General features: G+C 45.3%; 2 protein-coding genes across 11 annotated transcripts in view; one reads left to right on the top strand and one right to left on the bottom strand.

Annotated features, from left to right (window-relative positions):
* Positions 1–24,056, top strand: part of LOC1270830 (alpha-catulin) — a 72,356-nt gene that overhangs the window by 30,273 nt on the left and 18,027 nt on the right. For 7 of the 10 annotated variants that reach the window (XR_009765942.1, XM_061655698.1, XM_061655696.1 and 4 more), the window contains 5 exons: positions 12,998–13,193; positions 20,564–20,754; positions 20,833–20,938; positions 23,777–23,880; positions 23,980–24,056. The exon at positions 23,980–24,056 is cut by the window's right edge and continues 70 nt beyond it. Coding sequence is in view for 9 of the 10 variants with exons in the window: in XM_061655698.1 (XP_061511682.1) it covers positions 12,998–13,193; positions 20,564–20,754; positions 20,833–20,938; positions 23,777–23,880; positions 23,980–24,056 (674 nt within the window). In the remaining variant the exon portion in view is untranslated. Of the gene's footprint in view, positions 1–4,630; positions 4,866–12,997; positions 13,194–20,563; positions 20,755–20,832; positions 20,939–23,776; positions 23,881–23,979 lie in introns of all 10 variants that reach the window. The other 3 variants (XM_061655701.1, XM_061655699.1, XM_061655700.1) reach the window with 1 other exon arrangement.
* LOC1270829 (probable isoaspartyl peptidase/L-asparaginase GA20639) lies at positions 7,762–9,117 on the bottom strand. The gene is made up of 2 exons (XM_061658542.1): positions 8,846–9,117; positions 7,762–8,783 (listed from the first exon to the last, which is right to left on the bottom strand). The coding sequence occupies exons 1-2, from the start codon at positions 8,897–8,899 to the stop codon at positions 7,815–7,817; spliced, it is 1,023 nt and encodes a 340-aa protein (XP_061514526.1). The 5' UTR covers positions 8,900–9,117; the 3' UTR covers positions 7,762–7,814.

The raw sequence follows: 24,056 nt of genomic DNA, 5'->3' as shown, positions 1-24,056 counted from the left end.
TAAACATAAAAAGGGCTTGCTAATATGTATCTGTGAGCGCAACAGGAAAAGGGAGTGCTTTAGATTCCCCCGACGGTCGGTGGGCACATTGCGTTGTTCCCAGGGAGGCATGGGAGGGGTGGATACTGAGCCCAGACGCTGGCGCCACAGCCACACAGCTCCCAGTGTCCTTGCTGTCTCCTTGTGCTTGGCGGATTGGTGTGCTAGTGTAACATTTGTTTGTTTCCTTACTACTGCTGGGAGGAGGAATTTGGGTTTTTATATTCTATTCTCCGAAAGAAAGGCGGTACTGACTCTCTGCCAACAAGGCCACATACTCAGTGGTGCAAAAAATAATACACTGTTACTCGGAGAAAAAAAGGGGAAGGCACACGACACAATGGAAATGCGGTGCCCTCAGGAGCCGCTGGTGGAGTGGAATAACAACTTTTTGTCTCCTCCTGGGAGGCCATTTTTTGTGCTGCTATTGCTGCTTCGGTGTTGTGAAGCTTTTTTATCTGTGCGCAGGAACGATGCAAAAGAAGGAAGCGACACTGGGTGGTACACTGTTTATTCACTTACAGAATTTACGCACGCAGGAAAAGTTCTAACGACATCGTTTCGGCGAAATCGGAGGACGAGCCAGCGTTCGTTTTTTGTCCAGCGATGCCCAGGGAAGGGAGTGGATCGGGATGAATCGCAGCACGGTCAGCATCTAAGGACTGCGCGTTTAGTCCACGGCCACTGAAACTGCTGACGTGATCAGCGTGTGTGTGTGTGTGTTGATATTACAAGGACGAGGAAGACCTTGACGTTTGTTAACATGTGGATGGAAGGATTAGTGCCTTTTGGCGACGTGTTCTACGGAATTGGACTGATCTTGTATGTGATTTTTTTTGTGCCCTTTTTTACTAAGAAATTGTGTCATTGAAACAAATTGAATTCAAAAGTCTGAAGTGTGAACTTGTGATGTATTTTGTTGTTGTAGAAATCAATTACTGATATCAAAGATGTCAAAGAACACACTCTTGCACAATTTGTGATATTTGTGATGTTTCTTGGAGCTACGATTGTCCAACAAAACCTTGAACCTTCTTCTTGGAAAGCCAATTTCAGTGTCCAAGTTGTTAGAGCCTAGGATCTTTGAGAATACTAACTACAAACATGTTTGTAGACGTCTTACCAACTGAAGCTTTCCAAAACACGGATCAAAAGACATCACTGTCATCAACGTGGATCTCACTTGCACAGTCGCAAAACAGAAACAGCGCTGGAACATTCCCGCACAGTTCCAGGAACGGTAAGAGCTCGGGGGATGCTCTTCAAAGTGCGCCTCCTGGCAGGAAGACGCGCCAAGAGGCACCGCAAAGCGGTTGTAGTACTTGTTGTAGATGGAATGTAACTGATTCCAAGCAAAACCCGGCGCACCGGCATTCTAGAAAGCTCTTCATCTTCAACACCCTTTTCCGGGAATGTGGCCCCCAAATGGAGCATAAACAAAGATTGGCAAGGGGAAATTAGCCAACCGGCTCGCTCGTGTCCCATTTTCCCCCGGAATCAAATCGTCGTTATGTCCGTAATGGTGTAGTTAATTATAACGAGATCATGTTCGATCACATCATTGAACACACCCATCAAGTGATCGTTAAAATTTACGGCCTGTCCCGTTGGCTTGTCCCGTTGCCCGCGTGGCAGTCTTCGCAATTAGTCCCCCGGGTAATTTGCGCTTCTGGTTTTGCGGAGTGAACCTTCGTGCTGTACCCTCACGAAGCAAAAGGGGGAAGGAAGTAAAACTTCATTAAACAAGGCTTCAACTCCATTGACAGCACTTTGATTGTGTGTACTGTAGAAAGCAACAGCAGCAGCCAATGGAGCAGGACGAGGTAAGACATGCTGCCTGCCTGGGGCGATTTCTGTTAATCCTTCTCGCTTGAGTATGATCTCGTGTGACAGCTTGGGCACTGGCGACGGCACAGTTGGAGCTGGAGGGCAAACTTTTATCTACAACACCGCAGGATTCAGCTCGTTGCAAAGCATCCGAGTGGTTAATCAAACCAGAGATAATAAAACGGCTGGGCGTCTGCACGCGAAGTAAGTCGGGCGAAAGAGGCGGAAAGTGAAGTCGTTATCCGGGAAACACTGGGGACAACAAACCGGCAAGCCAAAGAAAAGGGCAGCTTCGTGCCTGAATGGTTGCTGAAATCAAACGTCTCCTGGTGGTGGTGGGTGTTCTCTACGAACAACCCTATAAACTGCACACCACAGTCAACGAGCGAAGGAAATTGATCGAAAAATAACACTTTGCATCAAGCACAAGCAAATGACCGTGGTCCCGGTGGTAAGATGAAGGACCGGTAGGAGTTCCAGCGGGCTGGAGCGGCTATCTAATTTATCACCCGTCTACCATCTTGGGACGCAGTTAAGCGAACGCAGTCGGTGCAGCCGGCAAGCGCCTCCCCGGGGCAGTTCGAAAGACAACAACACCCCCCCCCCCCCAAACCAAGTGGCAGTGAAAGAAAATTGTTTTAAGGAAAAGTTCTGTCCTTATTATCTCTTCGGGGAATCTTTTCCACTCTAGCTCGGGATGTCCTTTTGCCAGGTATGGTAGGATTTTGAGCGTTTGTTTTCGTTTTTCTCTTCTTCTTTTCTTCCCACCGGTTTCTTTCTTTCCAACTAACAGCATGCGCCTAGGGGTGTCTAGCCCACCTGCAGCTGGTGGCTGGCTGGTGAAGCTTTTCTCTCACCGAAAGCGTAGCGAATGGAAACTGTTATTATTTTCCTTACCAGCGCGAAGAAAATCTCCACCAACCATTAACGGTAATCGCTTTTGGGTGGGAGTTTGTGAAAATGTATTTTTAATGAATTCGAAAAGCTTTAGTAAGAGCGAAGAACGTAGCACGAGAGGGCGAAGAAGAAGAAAATGCTTTCATATTGAATGCTTCCCTCGGTGACGATCTCTGCGGCTCACAGGCTGGCGGCAAATGACGAGAAACGATGAGCAAGACGAAGCGGCCAACGTGCTCGGTGCGGCAAAAGCCTGCGACAGAGATTGAAGTTTGCTCGAGAGTTATGTGTGTGTGTGTGTTGGAGCGATACTGTTGCTTTTTTTATCCGAAGCTACCTTCGTTTCAATTCCCAGCAGAACTTTTCGATGGCACTCTGGCTCGGTAAGGTAATCTTTCGATTCCGTGCCCGTATTGATGGAGTCATTCGAGCTGAATAGCGAGCGAGTCTTTTGGGGGCGAGATTAGGATGTAACGATGCGTGACGATGCCGGGGACGAGAGATGAGCTCCCCCATCCTTCCAATCCGACCAAAATGGCAGAATTGTGATGAACTTTTCCATTAACTAGCCAGGAAGTGGTACGTACGAGTACGGGCTCGGTAGGGGGATGGATGGGAACATGGTAACGAATTCGAATCAGCACCGAATCAATTTATCATCTGCTGGAAACTGGGAAGTTGGGAAGAGAGGCTTTGGAGGGGGAAATAATTTTGGAGGGAAGCCGGGAATTAGCATTGTGCGAAGCAATGGCGGAAGAGGGAAACGTAATAGCAGCAGAATTGTATCGTTTGATCATATTTTATGGCAGCTTCATGAATGCGGTAAATATTTACTATTGCCATTTCGAGGTCTATTACTATGTTCTGTTGGCTCAAGAAAGGAAGATTTTGGGATTTGTTTAACAGAGAGTTGAACTATTTTGAAAGTCTTATTTGAGTGCAACTTCAGCTTATGCTGCACACTTAATGCAAATCTCGCTTCTCGCTCGTCGCTAGCAACGACGAATAGCAAAATAAAAATACAAAAGGGTGCAATAAATCCTAATGGAAACAAAGCATATTGCCCGGACCGTGCGCCATTTTCTTAATGCTACCTTCCGGTACGGTACCGTCCAGCTCACCCTTGATAGCCTTGAGATTAAGGAGATGCATAAAAGCATCCAGCCGGCTGATGCAAGCGCCAAATGGATGTTGGCGCTGTACGCCCTTCACTACTTCCCAGGTTTGTCCTTCCACGCACAGCTTTTTGCTTACTTACTTATGGCACAGTCGGGCATTGTTGTGTTGCGCAGAGCACCCTGCCGGAAGCAACTGTAAGTGCAGTGGCAGTACAGTTAATGTTGCACCCATTAGTGTACGCCCGGCAGTCTGCTTTCCAATCGTGGTGCTGGTGCGAAAGGTGTTTCTGTGTGTGGTGTGTAAACAGAAGAAAGAGAGAGAGGGAAAAATAATTTCTAAAGATGCTTTGTGCTGCAAATGGAGGTTGTGCTTTATGCGCTATGAAGGAGGTGAGGGCTCAGGCAATAGCTAATTGGGGGCATGGTGGATTGTGTTTGAGAAAGGAGATTTATTTATTTGAAAAGTTGCTCTTTGCAATACAGGAAAGAAATTTAGAGCTGTTTTATTTTCTGTCGTTTTGATTAACAAAAAAAAAAAAGATTTGCAGCGAGCAAAGAAGAACATTGAATGAATCTATTAGCTATCAACTTCGTTTCTTAATTTAGTCTTTTGTGTATTGATCATAAACACTGCTTCTTCAAATGTAACAAACTTCAACCGTGCTTCAAAGTGCTTTAGCTCAAAGTGTAAATGAGAAAATGCTATTCTATTATCTTAAGTCTGTATGTGTATTCTTTCCATAATCTAGATTTTGTTGTGCAAATGATAACAAAATAACATAAAAACAACAACAGCAAAATAGTGAAAGTTTGAAAACCAGCAGACGACAGCACACGAACAGTAAGCATTGCTTTTGCGTTCCACTGACTGGCAACAGGAAACGGAGACGTTCGGTTCTGTCCAATGTCTCCGGCATCCTAGCTTCCGCACTACCGACGCTTCGATAGCATACCATGGCCGCTACTTACGGTTGTCCGGGGCAGGTAATATAACAAACTTTAACACAAGAAAACAAAACTGCATGTAAGGCGTTTGAGCAGATTAATTTATTGCATGATTATTACTAGTGTACATACTGCATGATTGTTTTGATGAAGATTCTTTTAACTGATTTGTGTTCATTTGTAGCATTTTACTCGTAATGAATCTCGTTGACTAAAATATTAATCCACAGGGAAAGGCCATTAAAACTAAATCAGTTGTGATTCTGTCTGTCCGTTTGGTTGCTCGCTTAGCTGTCTTTCAATAGCGCCCTGCGAAAGCTCTCAAACCAAGGCGGTCATCGTAAGGCACATGTAACATGACTCCACTTGATATGTGTGTGTGTGCGGGCAGGCGGGCAGTGATGTGTATCTGTGGCAAATTTATCGACTTTTATCAGTTTCCACCTGAGCAAGGGCCTAAGGGCCGTTTTGCTACCTTCTAGGCGTCCTCCAACACACTCCCCGGGAAGGATGAAACCACTCCACACATACTCACTCACACACACATGGTCGGCGATGGCATTCGGGTTTGCGTACAGCTTTTTGCGAGATTTATGGAAGCCATTTGCCGGATATTCCACTAACGCGCCGCGCTGTTGACTAGCACCGTCCGCCCACCGCACATTGCGAAACGCACTCTAGGCGTGTGGAGGTGTGTGGCTGTGTGGGTGTTGATGTTTTGCGGTTTTTGGGGACAGGTTGATAAATGCCGCTTCCGTGTGGAGCACCCCGGAGCACCTGGTCACAGCACAGCAGCTATACCGGAGAACGATCCCGTTTAATATGAGGGCGTTTTGCAACACCTTTCGCTGGGCTGGCGGGGACACCTTTGGTTTGGCCGTTTTGGTCACTATTACTATCAACCACGCGCACCAGCACGGTGGCACCTCCGGGCCCTCGGGTTCATCGGATTTTCCTGCACCTAATTGGAATTTTTCCGGCACCATTTGTTACCGTGCGAGCGATACAAGGAAATGGTTTTGTTTTTGTGACGACTTTCGGTTGCTGTCCAAGAGTGTTGGTGGTAAGAGTATTTTGTTTTTGTTTGCGTTTGTGATTGCTTTTTCGCAAGGGAATAATAATTCGCGCAACAAAAATAATGAATCGCCAACGGTTGATGGTGTGCGATATATCTTTCAGCTTTGGATGGCAAAGAAATAAAATGGTACGTGATAGGAGTTTACCAGATTAATGGTATGGTAAATGGCATACTTTTACGACGCTCATAGAACGGTGGATTGCAAGAATCTTCCAAGTATTTATGTAGATTATTTCTCAGTGTTTGGATAGGATTTGTACGTGACAATAGATTTGAAATGAGGGAATTGTAAATGAGTTAGTTTTATTTTCTAATTTCTGAATAATTGAAATGTGTTCCTTTGTAGCATTTTACTCGTAATGAATCTTGTTCACTAAAATATTAATCCATAGGGAAACGTCAATAAAACTAGATCAGACATGAATTGTCTGCCAAATTCAATTATTGGGGCTCTTTCCGTTTTAAGCTCGTAGGCTGAAATTTCAGCCTGTCAGCTGTTTGCATTGTATAGCTGTTTTCGAGCAGCTATCTAAGTGAATATAATATACAGGTGGGCTTATCCCAAAGTGTATGAATTAAGAAGGCTTAATTTTATCGCTTCTGCTTCTGAATGAACATTTTAAGAGTGTTTTATGAATTCGTCAAGCCTCCAGAAAGCTTGTTTGAACAAAAGTTTCCACCCATTTTGTCAAAAAGTGATATTCAAATTTGGTTATAAAAACATGCTATCAGACCACCTGGACTACATACACTTTTATTCTGGATTCCATCACCAGATCTCTTTAATGCACCTTGGGATAAATGTAAACACCAGCTTGTTTTGCGATTTTTCTAGCAGGTACTCGAATCTAATTCTAGCTTTGAGGCTAGAATAATCTAGACTGAAAAGTGTAGGTTAGAGTTGTGTGTGGTTTTTAATGGAGTGTTTACATGAATTCAGCCTGCAACTGTCAAACTCCATACAAAAAGCTGACTAGAATCGTGAAGGGCCTTATTGGCTAATTTCCATGTATTATTAGTCTTTAAACCAAGAACAGACGATCATGAGCCATGATGAATATTTAACAGATTACTGATTAGAAATAGCTCAACAATATTAATAAAAAATAAGCAAATTATAAAAAGTATGTAAATCCACGGTTAAAATAGTGTTTAATAGGGTATGATTCAAAAAAATATAATTTCAACCGTTCCACAAAGATCCAGAAAGCAAAAAGCGTTAAGCAAAAGCTCTAGAATTCCCATTAACAGGACCCCGCTGTCATAATGCTGCGTGGGTGTACAGCGCTGGAATTGCCGGCTTATTGTTTTGTTTTTTCTCTCTATATTTCGGATGCTCATTTTTCCCAGCGCCCGGCGAATTTTCTTCTGCACCGGCACCGGCAGCAAGATTAATGGCGCTTAATCTTGATAAAATTAACGGTCAGCTTATTTCAGCATTAGCTTTTCGCCTCATTATTTTGAGTTTAAGACGGTGTCTGGCAGAAGAAGAAAAAAAAAAGAAGAACCACGGACACGGTACAAGATGGCGCGCTCGCACACACACACACACACACACACACACACACACACACAAAAGGGAGAATAAATCTGTTTTTTATCAGTCCCTTGCGATCGCGCGTTTGTTGCGGTGAAAGATGAATGAAATTAAATGCACCATTTTTGTATGGTTTTGACGAAGCGAAAACGTCGTCGTGCTTGGGCAAGATAATGAAGGAATGGAGTGGAAGGTGAAATAAATTGCCATATTAAAATTTTACCCTACCCGCCCGTTCTTGCGTTTCATCTTTAATTCAATTGTCTGTTTTCTGTGTATCTTGTCTAAAGAAGAAAGCGTTTCGTTTCGCCCGTTTCGCGTTTGTTTTGTCTTGTCGCACTTATCGGCTTTATTGTTCCAACAATCTTCCAAATCACATTCCTCCCGGGAGTGGATCGAACGGGGTGTCAGTGGCAGGCATCAGGTTGAAATCTTCCTTGCTCGCCCCGTACGCTACCGTATCGCCCCGTTGATAAGCCCACGACATGTGCAGCGAGTTGTGTGCGACAGCCACATTGCCCACCCGGTCCAGCGCCACCAGTCCGGCCGTACCGCCGAGCGCGGCGCTCATCGCGTCCAGCAGCTCGTCGGCGACCGGTTGCAGCGCGCGGTCGGTCAGCTGAGCCGTCCGCAGCACGTCGTATGCGAGGCATACCTTCATGATGATATCGCCATCGCCTGTGAGTGACACACCGCCCAACCCGTTATCGGCGTACGTCCCGGACCCAATGATAGGCGTGTCTCCGACGCGTCCGACCCGCTTGCCTGTGACACCGCCGGTCGAGGTAGCCGCTGCAATGTTGCCATTTGCATCGATCGCTACCGCACCGACCGTACCACCTTCGCCCGAGCGGTAGCTTTGGTCGGATGCTTTCCACTCCTCGAGGGCATCCATTGAGTACTGGGTGACCAGCTGTCCCGGGGGCTCCAGAAAGCGAAAGCCACGGTCCAGCGCGAAGGAAACCAATCCGTCTCCGATGAGGAAGTTATGGCCGGAGCGTTCCATTACGTCACGGGCCAGCGAGATCGGGTGAAGCAGATCGCGCAGGCCGCTCAGGCTGCCGGTGGCCTTCGTTGCACCGTCCATTATGCTTGCGTCCAGCTCGACGTCTCCCTCGATGTTGAGGGCCGCTCCGTAGCCGGCGTTGAAGAACCGATCCGCCTCCATGATGCGCACGGCTTGCTCGACCGCTTCCACCACCGTGCCATTGCGGGCCAGCACTTGGTAGCCGACCTTGGCCGCCAGTGTGACACCGCGCAGTTTGCCCGGTATACGATCTTCCGAAACGGTTCCTGCTCCACCGTGCACGATTAGAACGGGTTCCACCACACCCATGCAGTACTGCAGGAAGAGAGATGCAGTTTAATATGATTCCCAATACACAATCACTTGCGATAAATCACCTTAAAGTTTGACAACAATACAGACAAAACTAACCATTCCCAAGGGAACAACATGTTGAGAGCACACTGTGACGCACAAGCACACGTCTTTTCGGTAAGAAAGCCCGTTGCACAATAAAGCGGAGATTATTATTACAAGTGGTTCGCCGCCGGATTGTGGAGTGAATGTTGTTTACGGCGCAGCAGATAACCAATACTACTGGGCGAATGGGGTTTTGCGTCTTGCAGCAGCCAGCCAGTGTTGATGTTGTCAGTGCTGCTAAGCTGCCTTGTGTTCATGTGTTTATTGAACTGCTCTTTCTAGAGCAGAGTTGAGTGTGTTCATGCGAGCGGGCGTTTGCAGTGCTCAGCCACCAGCGGGGACTTGTTCCTACCATTAATCAGCTGTTTTTAATTTTATATTAAATTAATAAATTTATTTTTTCAGCTGTCGTATTGTAATGCATATATAATCGATTATTTTGTTACTCAAGCCTTTTTATCGGAAGACTTTATTTATATTTCTTCTGTCGGTTCGGACGCATTTGCCGAGTTTGTTGATGGTCTTTGTGGTTGTATTTTCTATTAAAAAGTTGCAAAAAACAGAATTATTCCTTGAATCTTCATTTAAATACAATTTATTCTGTTACCGTGTGTAGGTAGTGCTAAGCGCCATGAAGATGAAAGAAGCATTAGAAATGAAAGCCCTCTGATCCTTCCCAAAAGTACCTTAAACAAACCAACATTTATTTGTTGGGTATAAAGTGTGCAGTTTAAAAAAAGAAGCCCACGTTTCACAAATAATTCCTTACTTTCTTTGACTTGCGCAAAAAAAAAACACATTTAGGGTGAGCACAGAATAGGTAGAGCTGTGTTGAATGTAAAAGCCAAACCGTAAAAAAGTGTACACGGGTTAATGTGTTTTACCAGTTTGGAGCTTTAAAATGAAAAGAAGGCAAATGCGTACTTTAAGGGCATTTTTTAAGCACAAGATGAGTTCGTGTAATAAATTGTACTTTTTTTGTGTGAAATGAAGAAACTTTTACGTGCACATATAATTACAGACCAAAAGACAAGGGGAATGGTTTATGTTATCAAGACGCTATCGAAAAAGAACGCACACCCACACCGTTTGAAAAGGTACGATGTAACCTGTTCAAATAATATGCCCGCTTTTGAGCGGAACGAACTTTGATGATTAATATTCAACGTGCCCGGTTGAGCTGATGTAGGATCCCTCCGAAGAAATTGTAGACGTCAAAGTTTAAATCAACCGCAACACACGACAAGAGAAAAGTTCAATTCGCTTCAAAGTTTCGACGCCCGCTCGCTCATCAAAAGGCCAGAACCGTCTTAAACGTCTCCCGGCGTTCCCAGTCGACGGGCTCTGTCCCTCTGTGGAGCGGCTGATCGGTTGAAGCTTTGTCGAAACACAGATGAAACATTCACCCTGACACACACATACACACATACTCTGTGCTGTAAGGGGAAGGAAAGTTAAGCACGGTTCTAGGCACGGACGGAACGCAACAAGATTCGTTTGGAGCGCTCGTTCGGGAAGCGGGACGCGTGGTGGATCACACAGGAAAAATGGTATGCAAAATTTGCTACGGATAAAGCGCACCCCGCCCACGGGTACGGGCTTCCGATGGCTTCGCGAAGGCACTTTACCGCGCCAGTTCAAATTTGTCGAACGTTAGTAATGGTTTTAGAAGCGTAGGGCGGTGGGATTTCCAATGCCCCGGGATGAAAATCGCGTGGGAAGGTGATTTATGGAATGTGGAGTTGGACGTGTTTCTTTCGTTTTTTTGTTGTTGCTGCTACTTCTGTTGGATCGTGTGAAACCTTATTTAGCAATAATCCTGAATTACTCTCCCTAATGCTGGACCGGGCGGTCTTAGCCGGAAAGCTCCGTTGGCGGATGAGCATCCTGTCAAAAAGTGCTGACACGGGTGAATCGCGTACCAGCAAAACCGACGACTGGCTGACTGGCGTGAATGTTACACAATTTTTCACCCGCCGTCCGAACGGGAGCACTTTTTTGCTGTTGGTGCTGCTGCGTCCGAACAGCGGTAACTTTCGATCGAGCGATTTTTGCTGGTTGCCTCCCCGATTGGCAGGGCAAAAGTTTCTTCCTCCGAACAACCCGATGGTTGGCCTTTTATAGCTGTTTAGCTCATAAAAATTGCTGTCAATTTTCCAGCAGCAGCAGCCAGTTTAGTGCTGCTTTGTTCGGAAATTGATTTACTGTCGATCGGGACCGTTCGGAACAATGTCGGTTTCGTCGGTCTTGTTCTTCTTGTACTGGTTTTCAGCGGGGGAAAAAAATCGGAACTGCAATACTCCCCGGGGGATTGGCCGCGAAATGGCAACAACAACAACAACAACAACAAAAACTGGCCAACAAGCGAATGGCTATCATTAACAACATAGTAAAATTTCGCCATTAAAAGCCTTCGTCCCAGCCAGCGTATTTTGCGAGCGGAATGGATCACTTTATTAAATGGCAATTGGGCGGGTAGCGCTATTTACAGCCATTAAACGTTTCTGTTCGGATCGTATCTCACACAGACCGATTTATCCGAACAGTGGCAGTGGATTCGATTCTTTGTATTAATGTGGAAAGTTTTCTGTAAAGACTTTGCCCGAACAAATCATGCTTGGTTTTTCAAATCAAAGGCACCGTTTGGCTTTGTTCGTTCAAATCGTATCGTTAGTATTCCTATCTCGCGCTCTATTTCCCGACCATACGCCATTTTCGTATTGTACCGAATGCGGCGAGTTACGATCGACTCGTATTGACTGCTGTATCCCGTAGCACGTGCTAAGGTAACGGGGTAGAATACTAATAATTTCCAGTTTACGAGCGACGGGGACGCCCGACCGACCGGGGAACCAACCGCCATAAATAATGCACCACTCGTAAAGCAAACGGGGAAAGGGTGTGTGGCTCTCGTTTCCACTCGGTGACGCCGTGTCGATTGAGCACCGCGGGAAAACATGTGTCTTGCATTGAGCGGGGTGGAAAAAAGGGATATCGATGGTAGAGCTTGGGTTCCCATGATTATTTTTCCACTCAGGCTGGCTGGCTGGCAGGATGGCTGATTCGATCCCATACGGTGGAATATGTTGGTTTACAATTGAATGTAAATAAAAATCATAGCGCCTTTCAAATAATTTATTTATTGTACGGCGAGGATAACGGAAGGTTCTAAAATTTTAAATTGATGTCTCAAGGAAAGGCTGAGCAATGAGTAAAAGGAGCTTTGCGATACATAATGAACAAAGCTCTTATGGATTGAAGTTAGTTTCTAGCTAAGTGAAAATGGAACTGATCGCAAACAAAGGTTATCTTGAAGTTGTTTACAGTTAAGTAATAAAAACACTTTATCAATTGATTGATTTGTCTTGCATAATTTTTTTAAGCACTTTTCTCACAACAATTACCAAAATTGCACGAACTATTGTAGTGAAAAGTAGACCATAAATTGTATTATAATTGATATTATCTTCGAGACAATGGATGTTGGGCGACATTGGCAAACAGTTGTCTCAATTTGCACTTAATTAGATTTGCACTCGAGCTGCTTGTGCAGCTTGGCTCGTGTCTCAGAATAAGGTCAATTTTCTTAAGCTTGTGCAAGCGAGTGGCAAGGCTAATTTCAGCTTATTGCTATGGCACAGCAAAGCTATAGCTCCGATTATATGGCAAAACCAAGGGCATATCTAGCAGTAGGAAAGGAATCATTCGATGGCCTGATTTGAGCATTATTAGCCTTGAGACGAATGTTATAATTGTTTTTGAGCTGCAATTAAATATTATGAGAATCTGCAAATTCAGTCGATTAGATCACGTACACTTGTTGAAATAAGTAATTTTGTAGTCAGTTATAGTTTGCTGAATATTTTTATGGATCTTTTAATCATTAAAATGTAACACAATCAACACTTATCTTTATTTTCCTTTAAATAGCTTATTGTTTAGTACCGTTTATGCTTGGAGACCAAAACGTGCCTTCTTAGCGTAAACTGTTGCTTACGTTCACCGCTTGTAGATGTTGCTGGTTCGTGCAGCTTCATGTGAAATGTTTCAAACGTTTTCAACACGCCGCTCGTACAGAACTGCATTACATTGTGACGCTTTTCTTTCCGTCCATATCATCCACCTCACAGATCTCAACCCTAGTGCAGCATCGTTCGGAGCAGCAGCATCACACATCGGAGCAGAAAATGCGCGCCATTGGACGGGTCGGCCAGGCGGTGAACCTGGCGGTGGAGCGGTTCGTAACGGTCGGCGAGACAATCGCAGATGACAATCCCGAGATTAAGCAGGACATGTACGATGCCTGCAAGGAGGCACGAGCAGCCGGTAAGTTTCGTCCCGCTTCGGTCACTTTGCTACCGCTTCCAATAGGAATGCTCGATCCAATTTCCAAAGCAAACTCAGACACCGTCTTATTGGCATCACGTGTGTGTGTGTAAAATATCGTTGATGGAGAGCGGAGAACGGTACATGCCAATTTAAGCAATATTGGTCGTTTTAATGACATTGTTACAGTTTAGTTGCAGGCCCGAATTATCCGTTCCCATCGATCGGCAAGACGTGGCATATGGGCCTGTGGGTGTAGTGGGTGAGTGTAGTGAGTATGATGTTCATGTTGCCACCCACCATGGCCGTAGTGGTGGTTTGATTACAGGTGGTTTTGACCACCGCCAGCTTCGCATACATTGTAAGCTCGTGTGCGGCGAGCGTAGTCCGGATTGTGTTGATTAGGTGATTTTGAGGTTATGGTGGTTGTCCAAACTGGCCCTCACATGAGAGTTTTGTTCACTGTTAAGCGGAGGTCAAATTATGAACCATTCTACAACAGCTGGATTGCGGGTGTAAATGCGACAATCAGTGACATCGAACGGTGACTGGTTGCATTTTGCTGGGTGCAGTTTGGAGCACAAACCGCGTGCAAAGGTACAATTATGCGCTTCGCCTCGTTTTGAAACCCCGAAAAAGTGATGTTATAATCCATAGCAATTTGTCGGTTGGACGTTTGTATTTAAACGAACTAGTAGAGGGTACAAAGTCATGCAAGTTTTCGATTTTCACAATCACGTTAAATACACTTGCTTGCAGTGAAAATAATTGGGCAAGGGAAACGTCTTGACAGAGCTCCATTGATTCTTTTAAGCAGCTCTATTTTAAGCTGTAAATAATGAGAGCCAATACCCGCCCTGGGGGGAAAGGCTCTAGTGCCTTATTTGACAAACAACGGAACGAGTTTGTCCTCCATGTGCAGCCCCAGCTTGAGGGCGTTCACCGTTGAGAGCTCCTCCCTCCCGGTGCACTCCCTGTGTTGTCAGCACATCATATTATCACAAAAGTTTCCTTCTCCTATCGCAGACACGTACATCGGTTGGTAGGTAAGAGGTCTCAAAACCGTCGCTGCCCACCCCTGCTCCGGTTCTTGCCCCGATCACGAACAAAATCAATACGACATTTATCTCAAGTCATACGGTGACGGTGACCGCGCGGCCACATTGAGACGTGATTGATAGTGTCGGTGTGGTAGCTGAGCTTAGCCCCGCTCCATCCTCACCTCACACCCATCCACGTTGGTATTATTTATGAGTTTACCCTTGACGGACGAGCTTGCAGTGGTCTGAACCTTAGCAACAGTCGATGTCACTGAAAAGTTGGGCTGCAGGCACGAGGCCACGGGAATGAAGGATTCCATAGAGCTTGCAAAGTGTGATATTGTTGATGGTTTTTATATCAGACAGCAGGTCAAGCGGATGCCACCGTACGGCATCAATCTATGTCAGGTCAAGCCGGGCGGGCGAGCTTGGTCTAGGGCTGGCTGTACCAGCGATAAGTTTCTTGCTTTGACAACTTTTCCACTTTCCGCAGCTTTTGAAGTGGACTGTTTTGCAGTAATGATAGAGTGTGAAGTAAAGTTGTGAGTGTGTCCTTCTTGAATGTTTATAGTAGTTTTTTTTCTTCTTTGGCAGCGTTTTCAGAAAAGATGGAAAGTAAATGATGCAACTGGCCACTCGGCAGCTGTTACATGGATTAGCAAATAAATCATATTTTTTGTGTATGATAAAATATAAAAAGAATGATGAGATCATTGTTTTTGGAATGTTTATACCCTTTGAACAATTAGTTCTTTTTTATAATAATTAAATTTTGATTCCATCAAGTACCTGGCGGCTCCATTATGTAATTTTCGTTTTTTAATTTTTGTAATCAATTAGGAAATAATTGTTTTACGGATACAAAAAATCAGTGGAAATATAAAATATATAATAAAATAGATGAAAAGGTTTTTAAGTTGATGAACTGTTTTATAAAAGTAACTAAATAATTATGATAGTCGACAGTCTTTTTTGTGTTAATAAAACCCGAGGAGTTTGACCATGCTCCACGATTGATTGGCAAATAAATGGTTGCTAGCATTAGCAGGACTTTGTTGACAAGACACACACCCGCACAATCGACACAAAAGCACAACGGCTAACGATATGATTGGTGGTTAAAGTTGAAAATGCAGCTGGAACATGGTTTGAATTTAAAATAGCACCGCTCACTCGCTCGGAGTGGAGGAATGGCGGACATCCTGCAGGCGTGAACAGAGCCTAGAATGTGAACAAAAGCCGCAACCGATCGAAAAACTATACCTCCCCGTTGTGCAGTTTGTGCACAAGGCAAGAAACGAGGGCGACAAAAAACACGGTGACACACACACACACATCGTTCGAATCATCCATTATACTTGCGTAGCTGAAACGTTTGCGGTGATGGAATGGCTGCTGAGAGAAACTTTTAATTGACGGAAGAAAAAGCCCACCCAAACGAACATCCTGCACTGTACCCCCTTTCGCTGGTGGTGTGAACGTGAACCTAGAAATGAAAGCGGGCTATCTAGGCCGCGCCTGCTGGACCGAAGACCAAAAAGCAAAAAAAAAAAGCAAAACGAAAGTGTCGTGAAAGCCCGGAGGAGCATTAAAAGCATTTCAAAGCGTTACGGAAACGGTGTTGGGCTTCACTGCTTGCCACCGTTCTCGCACCACCCCGAGAGTGCTTCCCGGACCTGGTAAAAACCGCGCGAACCGAGAATAGACAAACGGAGACCTTTAATTTTAATTGCCATCCTATCCAATTTTATCGCACAACGATCGGGCGTCGGTGTAGCCGGTGGTCCGTCCTGGTACGAGAATGGCTCAAGCGCAAAACAATGAAGCGTGGTTTGTTTCCATCAGGTTCCCCTCGGGAGGGTGAGAGAAAAACAGTGCGAAAGGAAAGGCTGTTCGTTATTTGATGACGACCGACCGTCCGAGCTTGACCTAGTTCGCTCACGAGCCTCATGAATGTATGGTCGTACGTTCTTTAATTTCCATTCGATCGAGCCGAACTACCGGCCCACTACCGAAATATCGAATTGCGCTTAATTTCCACCACATGTTTTCATTTGCAGTTCGAGTGTGGAGCGCGATAAAACGGCATTGTACGTTGGGCGGTGTTTAGTTTCGTCGCTGGCAAAGTGTGCACGGGGTTGGAAATACGCAAAATAGCAATTCGTGGCAATCGCTTCATGCAGGCACGGATTGATGCCGCTCGCAGGCGCGATTGCTCACTGGCGTGTGCGCGCGCGGACGAAACGGGCGATTTGTGTGCTTTTGCGTTTAATTAATAAACTGCAATGGAAGCGATACGTGGAAGCAATGTATCCAGAGCACTTAATAAGGGTGTCATCAGCTGCAGGAAATGCGCTGTCATTCTGTGTGGCGATACGAGTGATGGAAAAGCTTGCTGAAAAGATTTTAACGTAATGATGCCTAACGAGTTGGATGAGTTCAAATGAATCCGAGCTGTCGAAAAGAAATTGAGAATACTGTTGTTTAGTTAAACTTGTTTACTTTCATACGCTTTGTCAGCACCATTTCAAATTCAACTTGAGCGTCTTTTCTGTTTTCACAAATAACCGATCGCCAAGCCCTCCCTTTGCTATTGGAGTTGAATAATGAATGGATTTTGATGAGAAATATCGTTCGCGCACACTACACACATGAGTAGATGGGAATGTAAGACCGGTTTCATATTTATCAAATCCCTCCTACGGGGGGAAGTTTGAAACGAATCGAACGAAGGAACGAACCAGACATTGGTCCATTAGTGTATCAGCTGGGCGATTATGGGCTCTGACGTGGACAGATGTACCACCACCATGACTTGTGGGACCATTCTGCTGTACTGCTCGTTTGATTGTTGCGGGAAGCTCAATTACTCCGCTGTGAGTGTGTGTGTGTGTTTGTCTATGTGTGTGTGATTGTAGCGAAACAAGCAAAGAAAAAATAAGGCACACCAGCTGACGCTAAATCCCATACTAATTGAAGCCTTAAATCACTTCACCGGTCGAAGCCAGACGAGCTACCGGTCACCGGCTGCTGCTGTTAGTAGCGAGTGTGTTTTCTTTCGTCGCTTGTGTAAAATTGTGCTCCTTCCGTTTCTGGGGTGGGGTAATTTTCCCACTACTACCACCACCACCACCACCACCATGTAACATCAACACACACGGATACGCAATATCGCGCATTCCTTGCGCCGACAACGTGCATCGTCTAGCACAGGAAGCGGGCGAAAAAAACAAGGCGAGTCACCCGGAGCTTTCCAATTCACCAGCACCAACGACCGCCGCCTACGGTGGCGGTGAATTTTATAGGTTTCGCATTATCATGTTATCGTGTTTATGGGTGGGATCGTAAAATTGGCTTGTTTAACGCCACGCTGAAGCAAAAATTCGTTTGCTGTGCCTCTCTGCTTGGATGGGAAGCAACAACCAAAAAAAAAAAAACGCGCTACAGTGTTGCAAGTAAAGCGCAACATTTTACTACATTTCTCAGTCTTATCTGAAGGCGCGCACTACACAAAAGCCGGCCAGAAGAAAGGTATCGGCAAACAGGCAAACAGGCAATAGGTGGAAAACACGATATCAGGCGCAAAACCCCTTTTTGCACCTTTGTAGTGGGGAGTTAAATCTGTGGGAGTGAAAGAAGGCTAAAGCGGCGAGTCTTTTGGGTACAAGTCATTTGCCGTGGGAAGAAAGGTTAGGATTTGTATGGAACAGGGTAAAGTTTTTATGAGTGCTGAAGCAACACGAAGTTTCGCTTTTCATCAGCGACAGGTGGATTGGGAAGATTAGGAGCAGCAAATTAAATTGAGATTGAATTTTTGATTGAATAAATTGATGTTCAATTTACTTGCTTCGGTCGGTTGTTTTGTGCTAAACTTCACGTCTGTTTTACCTCAGTAGGTTTAATTTAGTCGCTTTAACAACTATGTAATGGATACGACGCAGTATTATTGTATCATTCCATCTGAAAAGGATACTATTCTCTCCTTTCCAAAAGATAGTATAAATAACCGTTTGTTCGAACTCTGCAGCTCCAACGGAAAACCTCTAAACTCACATACAAACACACACACACACACACACACACACACACACACACACACACACACACACACACACACACACACACACACACACACACACACACACACACACACACACACACACACACACACACACACACACACACACACACACACACACACACACACACACACACACACACACACACACACACACACACACACACTCACATAAAGAGGGAAAACATTTCCCTTTTCGCAAGTGCTGCATCTCTCGCTGACGTACTGCAATAACACCGCAGTACGCCCGCCCCAAACGCAGCCAAGGATCGTGACAGTGAAAGTTAAACGAAAATCACCCGTAGTGTTTGTTCCGGTAGCGGTTAGAGCAAACGGAAACCGCAGCAGCGATGCGTTTGCAGAATGCACACCACTAGAGCTCAGGGCGCTAGGTGTTGAAGGTGCAAGTGGGTGTGAGGTGGTACGTGTCCACACAGTTTGCAGGATGCACGATAAAATATGCAAACTTTTCAAATAGTCCAATCAAAAACTTTCTACACTGCACTGTTTACTTTTTGTGCTAGTACGAAGAAGGATAGAAGGTACCAGGCAAGAAGGTAGCTGAAAGCCGGCCTTTGGCAATGATGTTTGAAATTAGATTTTACGCTGCAATATTGCCAAGTGGCATGAAGTTTTGGTATTGGTGCGTGGTGCCGGTCAAGTGCTGGTGCCGTCAAAGCCGTAATTAAATCTGCCAGACCGTTTTGCTAAAGTGAGGGAAATTTTGGGAAACACCTTTTTTGTGGTTGTGCCCGAAAGAGTGTTTTTCTCATTCCGATTTCCTCTCGAACTCAGTGAGGTACTTGATCTTCCGAAGAAATTACTTGCACCACAGCCAATCGTTTTACTGGTTTTGTTGTGTTTACTCCCTCTATAGCCAACGCTCCAGCTGGCAAATTTTACGCTCCGTAAAACAACGAGCTGAGCTGTGAAAATCGGCACGCACGGCGGCGTGAAAAGTACACTCTCTAACTGTGTACCCAGTGAAGCGCCCAACACGCAAAACCCCCGGCAAAACATTGCCAAGCAATGGTCTGTAAGGGTTTGTTTTACGCTTACTTTACCACTGGCCGTGTCGTGCGATGGGACGCATGGCAAGGGAGAAGGTGTAAAGTTTACGACACGGCTTCGTTACAGCTCCGGCCATCAACAGTGTGTCATTTCGGTGCGGGCTGCTTTCTCCAGCAGCAAGAGAGTAGCTGCATTGCACTGTAAAGGCATTTGCAGGGAATGGGCTAGATGGACGGACTCTTCCAATGGACTTTACGACAGTTGTCCCATGGGGGGCATGCACAGGGAATGACAATTGAATTATGGATAACTGAATCGGATGGGTCATTGTAGTTGACGAGGCTATGATTATGGTTATTTTCCGGTGTGGTATGTGAGAGGTCACTCACTGCCAGCAGAAAGGGCACATTTTGGAGGGGAACCATGCTAGACTTTGCTTGCGTGTTTGCGATCAGAAGTCGCTAGAACAAATCAAGGTACACTCGTACGCTTTTACACGCTTTTTCTCCTACAAGTACACCATGAAAAGTAATGACGGTGCATAAAGACAGGGAAACTGGTCGTAAAATGCATGGAGAACATTTTAATTTTGTAAAAATGTTTGTCCAAAAAGGAAGAACGCAACAAAGGGACATGGAGGAGGAGGGACAATGGCATAGGCTGTTGGTTAATAAAAGCGTGTCTGCTCTTCGGGAAGGCTCTTCATATGCAATGGAGTAGATTTATTATCTCAGATTTATGTACTCGCTACTCGGAACGAAACAACCTGTTTGAAAGCAGCGAGAGCAAATAAACCAAAAGCACACAGCTCCACAAAGACAAAGGCAAAGTGGAAAATGGGAAAAGAATTATTGGTTCCAGACGAGATCATCATCGAGCACCACTTCCATCACGAACTTCAATAACAAATGCAATCATTATAAATTTGCAAAAGCGAAATGAAATCGTACGGATAGGCAATAAACGAAAAGTGCTTTAAAATTTATGAAGCTTCCTGTTGGGGGAATGAATTGCTCGGATCTGGCATGGTGGTAGTAGATTGAGCTGAACAACGCTTGTATTATGCATCACATGCCAACATTCAGGGGTAAACGAATGGCGCGACGCGGCAGGGCGAGATACTCCTTATAACAGGGTGTGAGTTCAAGTCGGCAAAGGACCGAAAATGTTTGATTTTATTTACAAAAATGTCTCTTCTTGTTGTTTAAAACTGTGAAATTTCTCTATCCTTCTCTTTGCAGGCTCATCGATAGAGCGCTTATGTGATATAGCGGCAACAGATCCGACGGTCGGATACTCGCCGCGGCCAAACCCGATCGACGACAGGGGACCGATGATACGCGCCGCCCGGACGCTGCTCAGTTCGGTGACGCGTGTCCTGCTGCTGGCGGACATAGTGGTCGTGAAGCAGTTATTATTAGCCAAAGACAGGGTAACTATTGTGAGGCATCTACGCAACCAGAAGCCACCAATGTCTTAATGCTGGTTTTGCTTCTCCTTCCCCAAACAGGTAGCTAGAACTTTAGGTAGATTAGAATCAGTGGCCAATTTTACAGAATTCGTGAAAGCGTTCTCAGTGTTCGGTGCAGAGATGGTCGAGCTGGCGCATGTTACAGGTGAGTGAACACTCCAAAAACCAAATCCCCTCCAAAGGACTGCCAGCCATGTCCGAGTGTCCGTCGGTTCACTGCAATGTTCCCCCTATTTTGGAATGGGCTCTCGTGCTAGGCACAAATATTTCTTCACCCAGTTTGAACCGTAAGCAAGAGCTTCCTGTTTGCGCTTCGTGCTGCTCCTGCCTTTGGTGCTTCGGGATCGCTGCAAAAAAAAGGCGGAAAAGAAATTGACCAATGAGCTATTTATAAGAAAATTGTTTTAATTTAACGGCCCACTAGACACGTCACACAGCCCACGCGGTCGGGGAAGGAAGCCTGCTCCAAATGCAACCGGAAACCGTTCGCTTCCGGGTGCTTTTCAAAGCCATGTGCAGCGCGGTCATGGGTCGAAAAAGCGAAAGAATGTAAATCGTTGTTTGATTCGGTGGCTCGGCTTTCTCTTCCGTGCTTTTCCTTTTATTTGTTTCCGCCGCCGCCGCTGAATGCTCAGTGAAGGGTGAACGATTTAGCTCGACACGCTTTTTTTCCTCGGTACTCTATTTCACATTTTCTTTCGGCTTGGGCCGTTCCGTCTCCCTTAGAATAATGAGGCTTTTTCATAGTGCATGAAGGGAGAAATGGCACCCATAACTCTTTGGCTCGTTAATCAAGTGGAATAGAAATAGTTTTGTGATGGCATTGATTTTCGATTTTTTTCATGGACAGTCCTTGCCCCTTTTGGGTTGTCTCACAATCGCGTGTGTGAGTGTCTGGCTAAGTTTAAGCAAAATATCCTACATGCTTGTTCGAATCGTAGCCATATTTCATACTTAAACTCAAGTTTAACAATGTTTTACGATCGGGATGGGATTTACCGGGCTCATGTCCCGCAAAGTACGAGCAGCTTTATGAACATCTGTTTCTCCTTACATGTGTGTGTGTGATTTTGAGCTTGTGAATGTGTCTTACACAGTTTCTTACGTCACCTGATATATCTATCCTTTGAGAACTTTGACAGAAATGACTTCATTTGTTTGCTTTAACTCTATGTTCTGTGTCTTGTACGTCGTGTGTAAGGGACACGCCCCGGACACGGTTTCAGTACGTTCGTTAGCGAAGGGTTAGGGAGGCCGATTCCGATCCATCTGCCCACACCGAGACGAATTATAATAAAGAAATGGTCCCGGGCATTACGGATGACTAACTGCGCAGCATAAAAAAGCAGTATGGAGCCCATCAAAATCCCTTCTGGTTGTTAGCAGCAGCAGCAGCTGGATGGTTCAATTTAGTCTGACTACGGAAATGAAGAAAGCACATGTGAATGGAGCCTCATGTGATAGGGCAAGACACACCCACATAAAACTTCTCTTCACGCTGATAAATGGTTCGGCATTGTTTGTGTATTTCTTTCTGGTTGGTTTCGCTATTCACATGGTTTCGCTATTCACAAATGTGGCTTTTGAGCTGAGCGATAAGAATATGTGTGTTTAAATGATTGGATACAGACTTATGATATGGTAGTGAGGGTTTTATGATATCTAATTGGAACCAGACGAGACAATCACTTTCCAAAGGATATCGGGGTATTCGTTGATATGCTTGTTAGCAATAAATCAAGCTTGACCATTAGCAAAAACGATTTCATTTTTCGATTCGATTCCACGCAGATATTTCATAAAAGTAAACATAAATTCATATCGCCATGATGATAACCTTAGCGTGGTAAAGCATTTTGAAAACGTTATAAATTTCGACCGAAATTCCATAATTTAATGTAAAACTTTTCTATGGCCCCTCCTATAACGACCTCAACAGGAAAGCGAAGGAACATTTTACTGAGGATAAAAAAGACAGTATTTTACACCCCGGCGTTTTATAAGGCATTTTCATTTCCAATAAATCTAAGTGAAGAAAGAGAGAGAGAGAGAGAGAGAGCGAGAGAGCGAGAGAGTAAGAAAGAGAGAGAGAGAGAGAGAGTGAGCTAGGTAAAGTTTAATCGGCTTATCCCTTCCCGGTGCTCTAATCTCATCGCTTGCTTCTCATAACTGTCACTCAACCGTTTTCCACCCTTTTTAAGATTGGAACGCAAAAGTCTTTCTACCCATTCTCACACACACAGCGCACGGGATAGAAGAGGTTCCAGATTAAAATAAAATCCCCCCCGCGATGTAAAGGAGCCGAACAGGTTCAAAGGATCAGGAGAGGAGGCGTGATGTGGGGCGGTAGCCATCGCGACCCGCTCGAAGGCTGCGACAGCGCGATGGGGGAAACGTGTGAAAATTTATGATTCCTGGTGTAATAACTTGACATGGTATGCGGTCAACGACACTATGTCGTTGACAACAGAGGAAAGGGAGCGTGTGAGTGTGTGTGCAGGGAGGCTTGGGGAAGGTTATGAAGGATGTGGTATTTGCCGTTTGCACAGCATTCGCCACCGTTGCTGCACAGGGACCGGGGTCACCGGGCAAGTGGTTAGCTTGCCCTCCTAACCGGTTCATAATTGCGGGTCATAAATTGAAAGTGGGAAAGATTTAATGGGATTAATTAAATTAATCGCCTGTGTTGTGTCCCTAGTGTGTGTGTGTGTGTGTGTGTGTGCATAGGGTGAACGCAAACACTCCTTCGAGATATTCATTTGTGAGCTTTCCATGTGAGACTGAGTTCTATAAGCTTCTAAACTGACAGGAACTTACGGAACAATAAGATTTATTTGTTTTTTCTGTTCATGAGGATCATGACAAGCTTTAGGAATTGGTCGAAAAGAACTGCTTGCTAGGAGTTGATTTCTCACATACACATTCAACGCTGTGACATGTGCGCTTATATGCTCCTTTTCCCTTCTCCCATTTCAACGGGCAGGCAATCGACAGAACGACTTGAAGGACGAGCGAAGACGGGCCCAGATGTCCTCGGCACGACAAGTTCTCGAGCGTTCGACAATGATGCTGCTAACATCATCGAAGGTAAGTCAGCCGGAGCAGCAAAACCTGACGCCCGAGCGAATGTGACGCGTCCTGATTCCGTACTTCTTCTTCCGTGCTCCGCTTCCCTCCCCAACGCAGACGTGTCTACGGCATTCCGAATGTGCCCACTCGAAGGAAAACCGTGATACGGTGTTCTGCCAGATGCGACGAGCGAT

Source organism: Anopheles gambiae, chromosome 3 (assembly GCF_943734735.2).
Source record: "Anopheles gambiae chromosome 3, idAnoGambNW_F1_1, whole genome shotgun sequence".
Lineage (NCBI taxonomy): Eukaryota > Metazoa > Arthropoda > Insecta > Diptera > Culicidae > Anopheles > Anopheles gambiae.
Note: the sequence above shows the minus strand (reverse complement) of the source record. Positions and strands in the feature narration are given on the sequence as shown.

Bases quoted from the DNA above. Each gene is read 5' to 3' on its own strand.
- LOC1270829 (XM_061658542.1), bottom strand. From the start codon at position 8,899: ATGTTGTTCCCTTGGGAATGGTTAGTTTTGTCTGTATTGTTGTCAAAC. The intron at 8,784-8,845 runs GTGATTTATCGC...CTCTTCCTGCAG, and splicing joins TATTGTTGTCAAACTTTAAG to TACTGCATGGGTGTGGTGGA.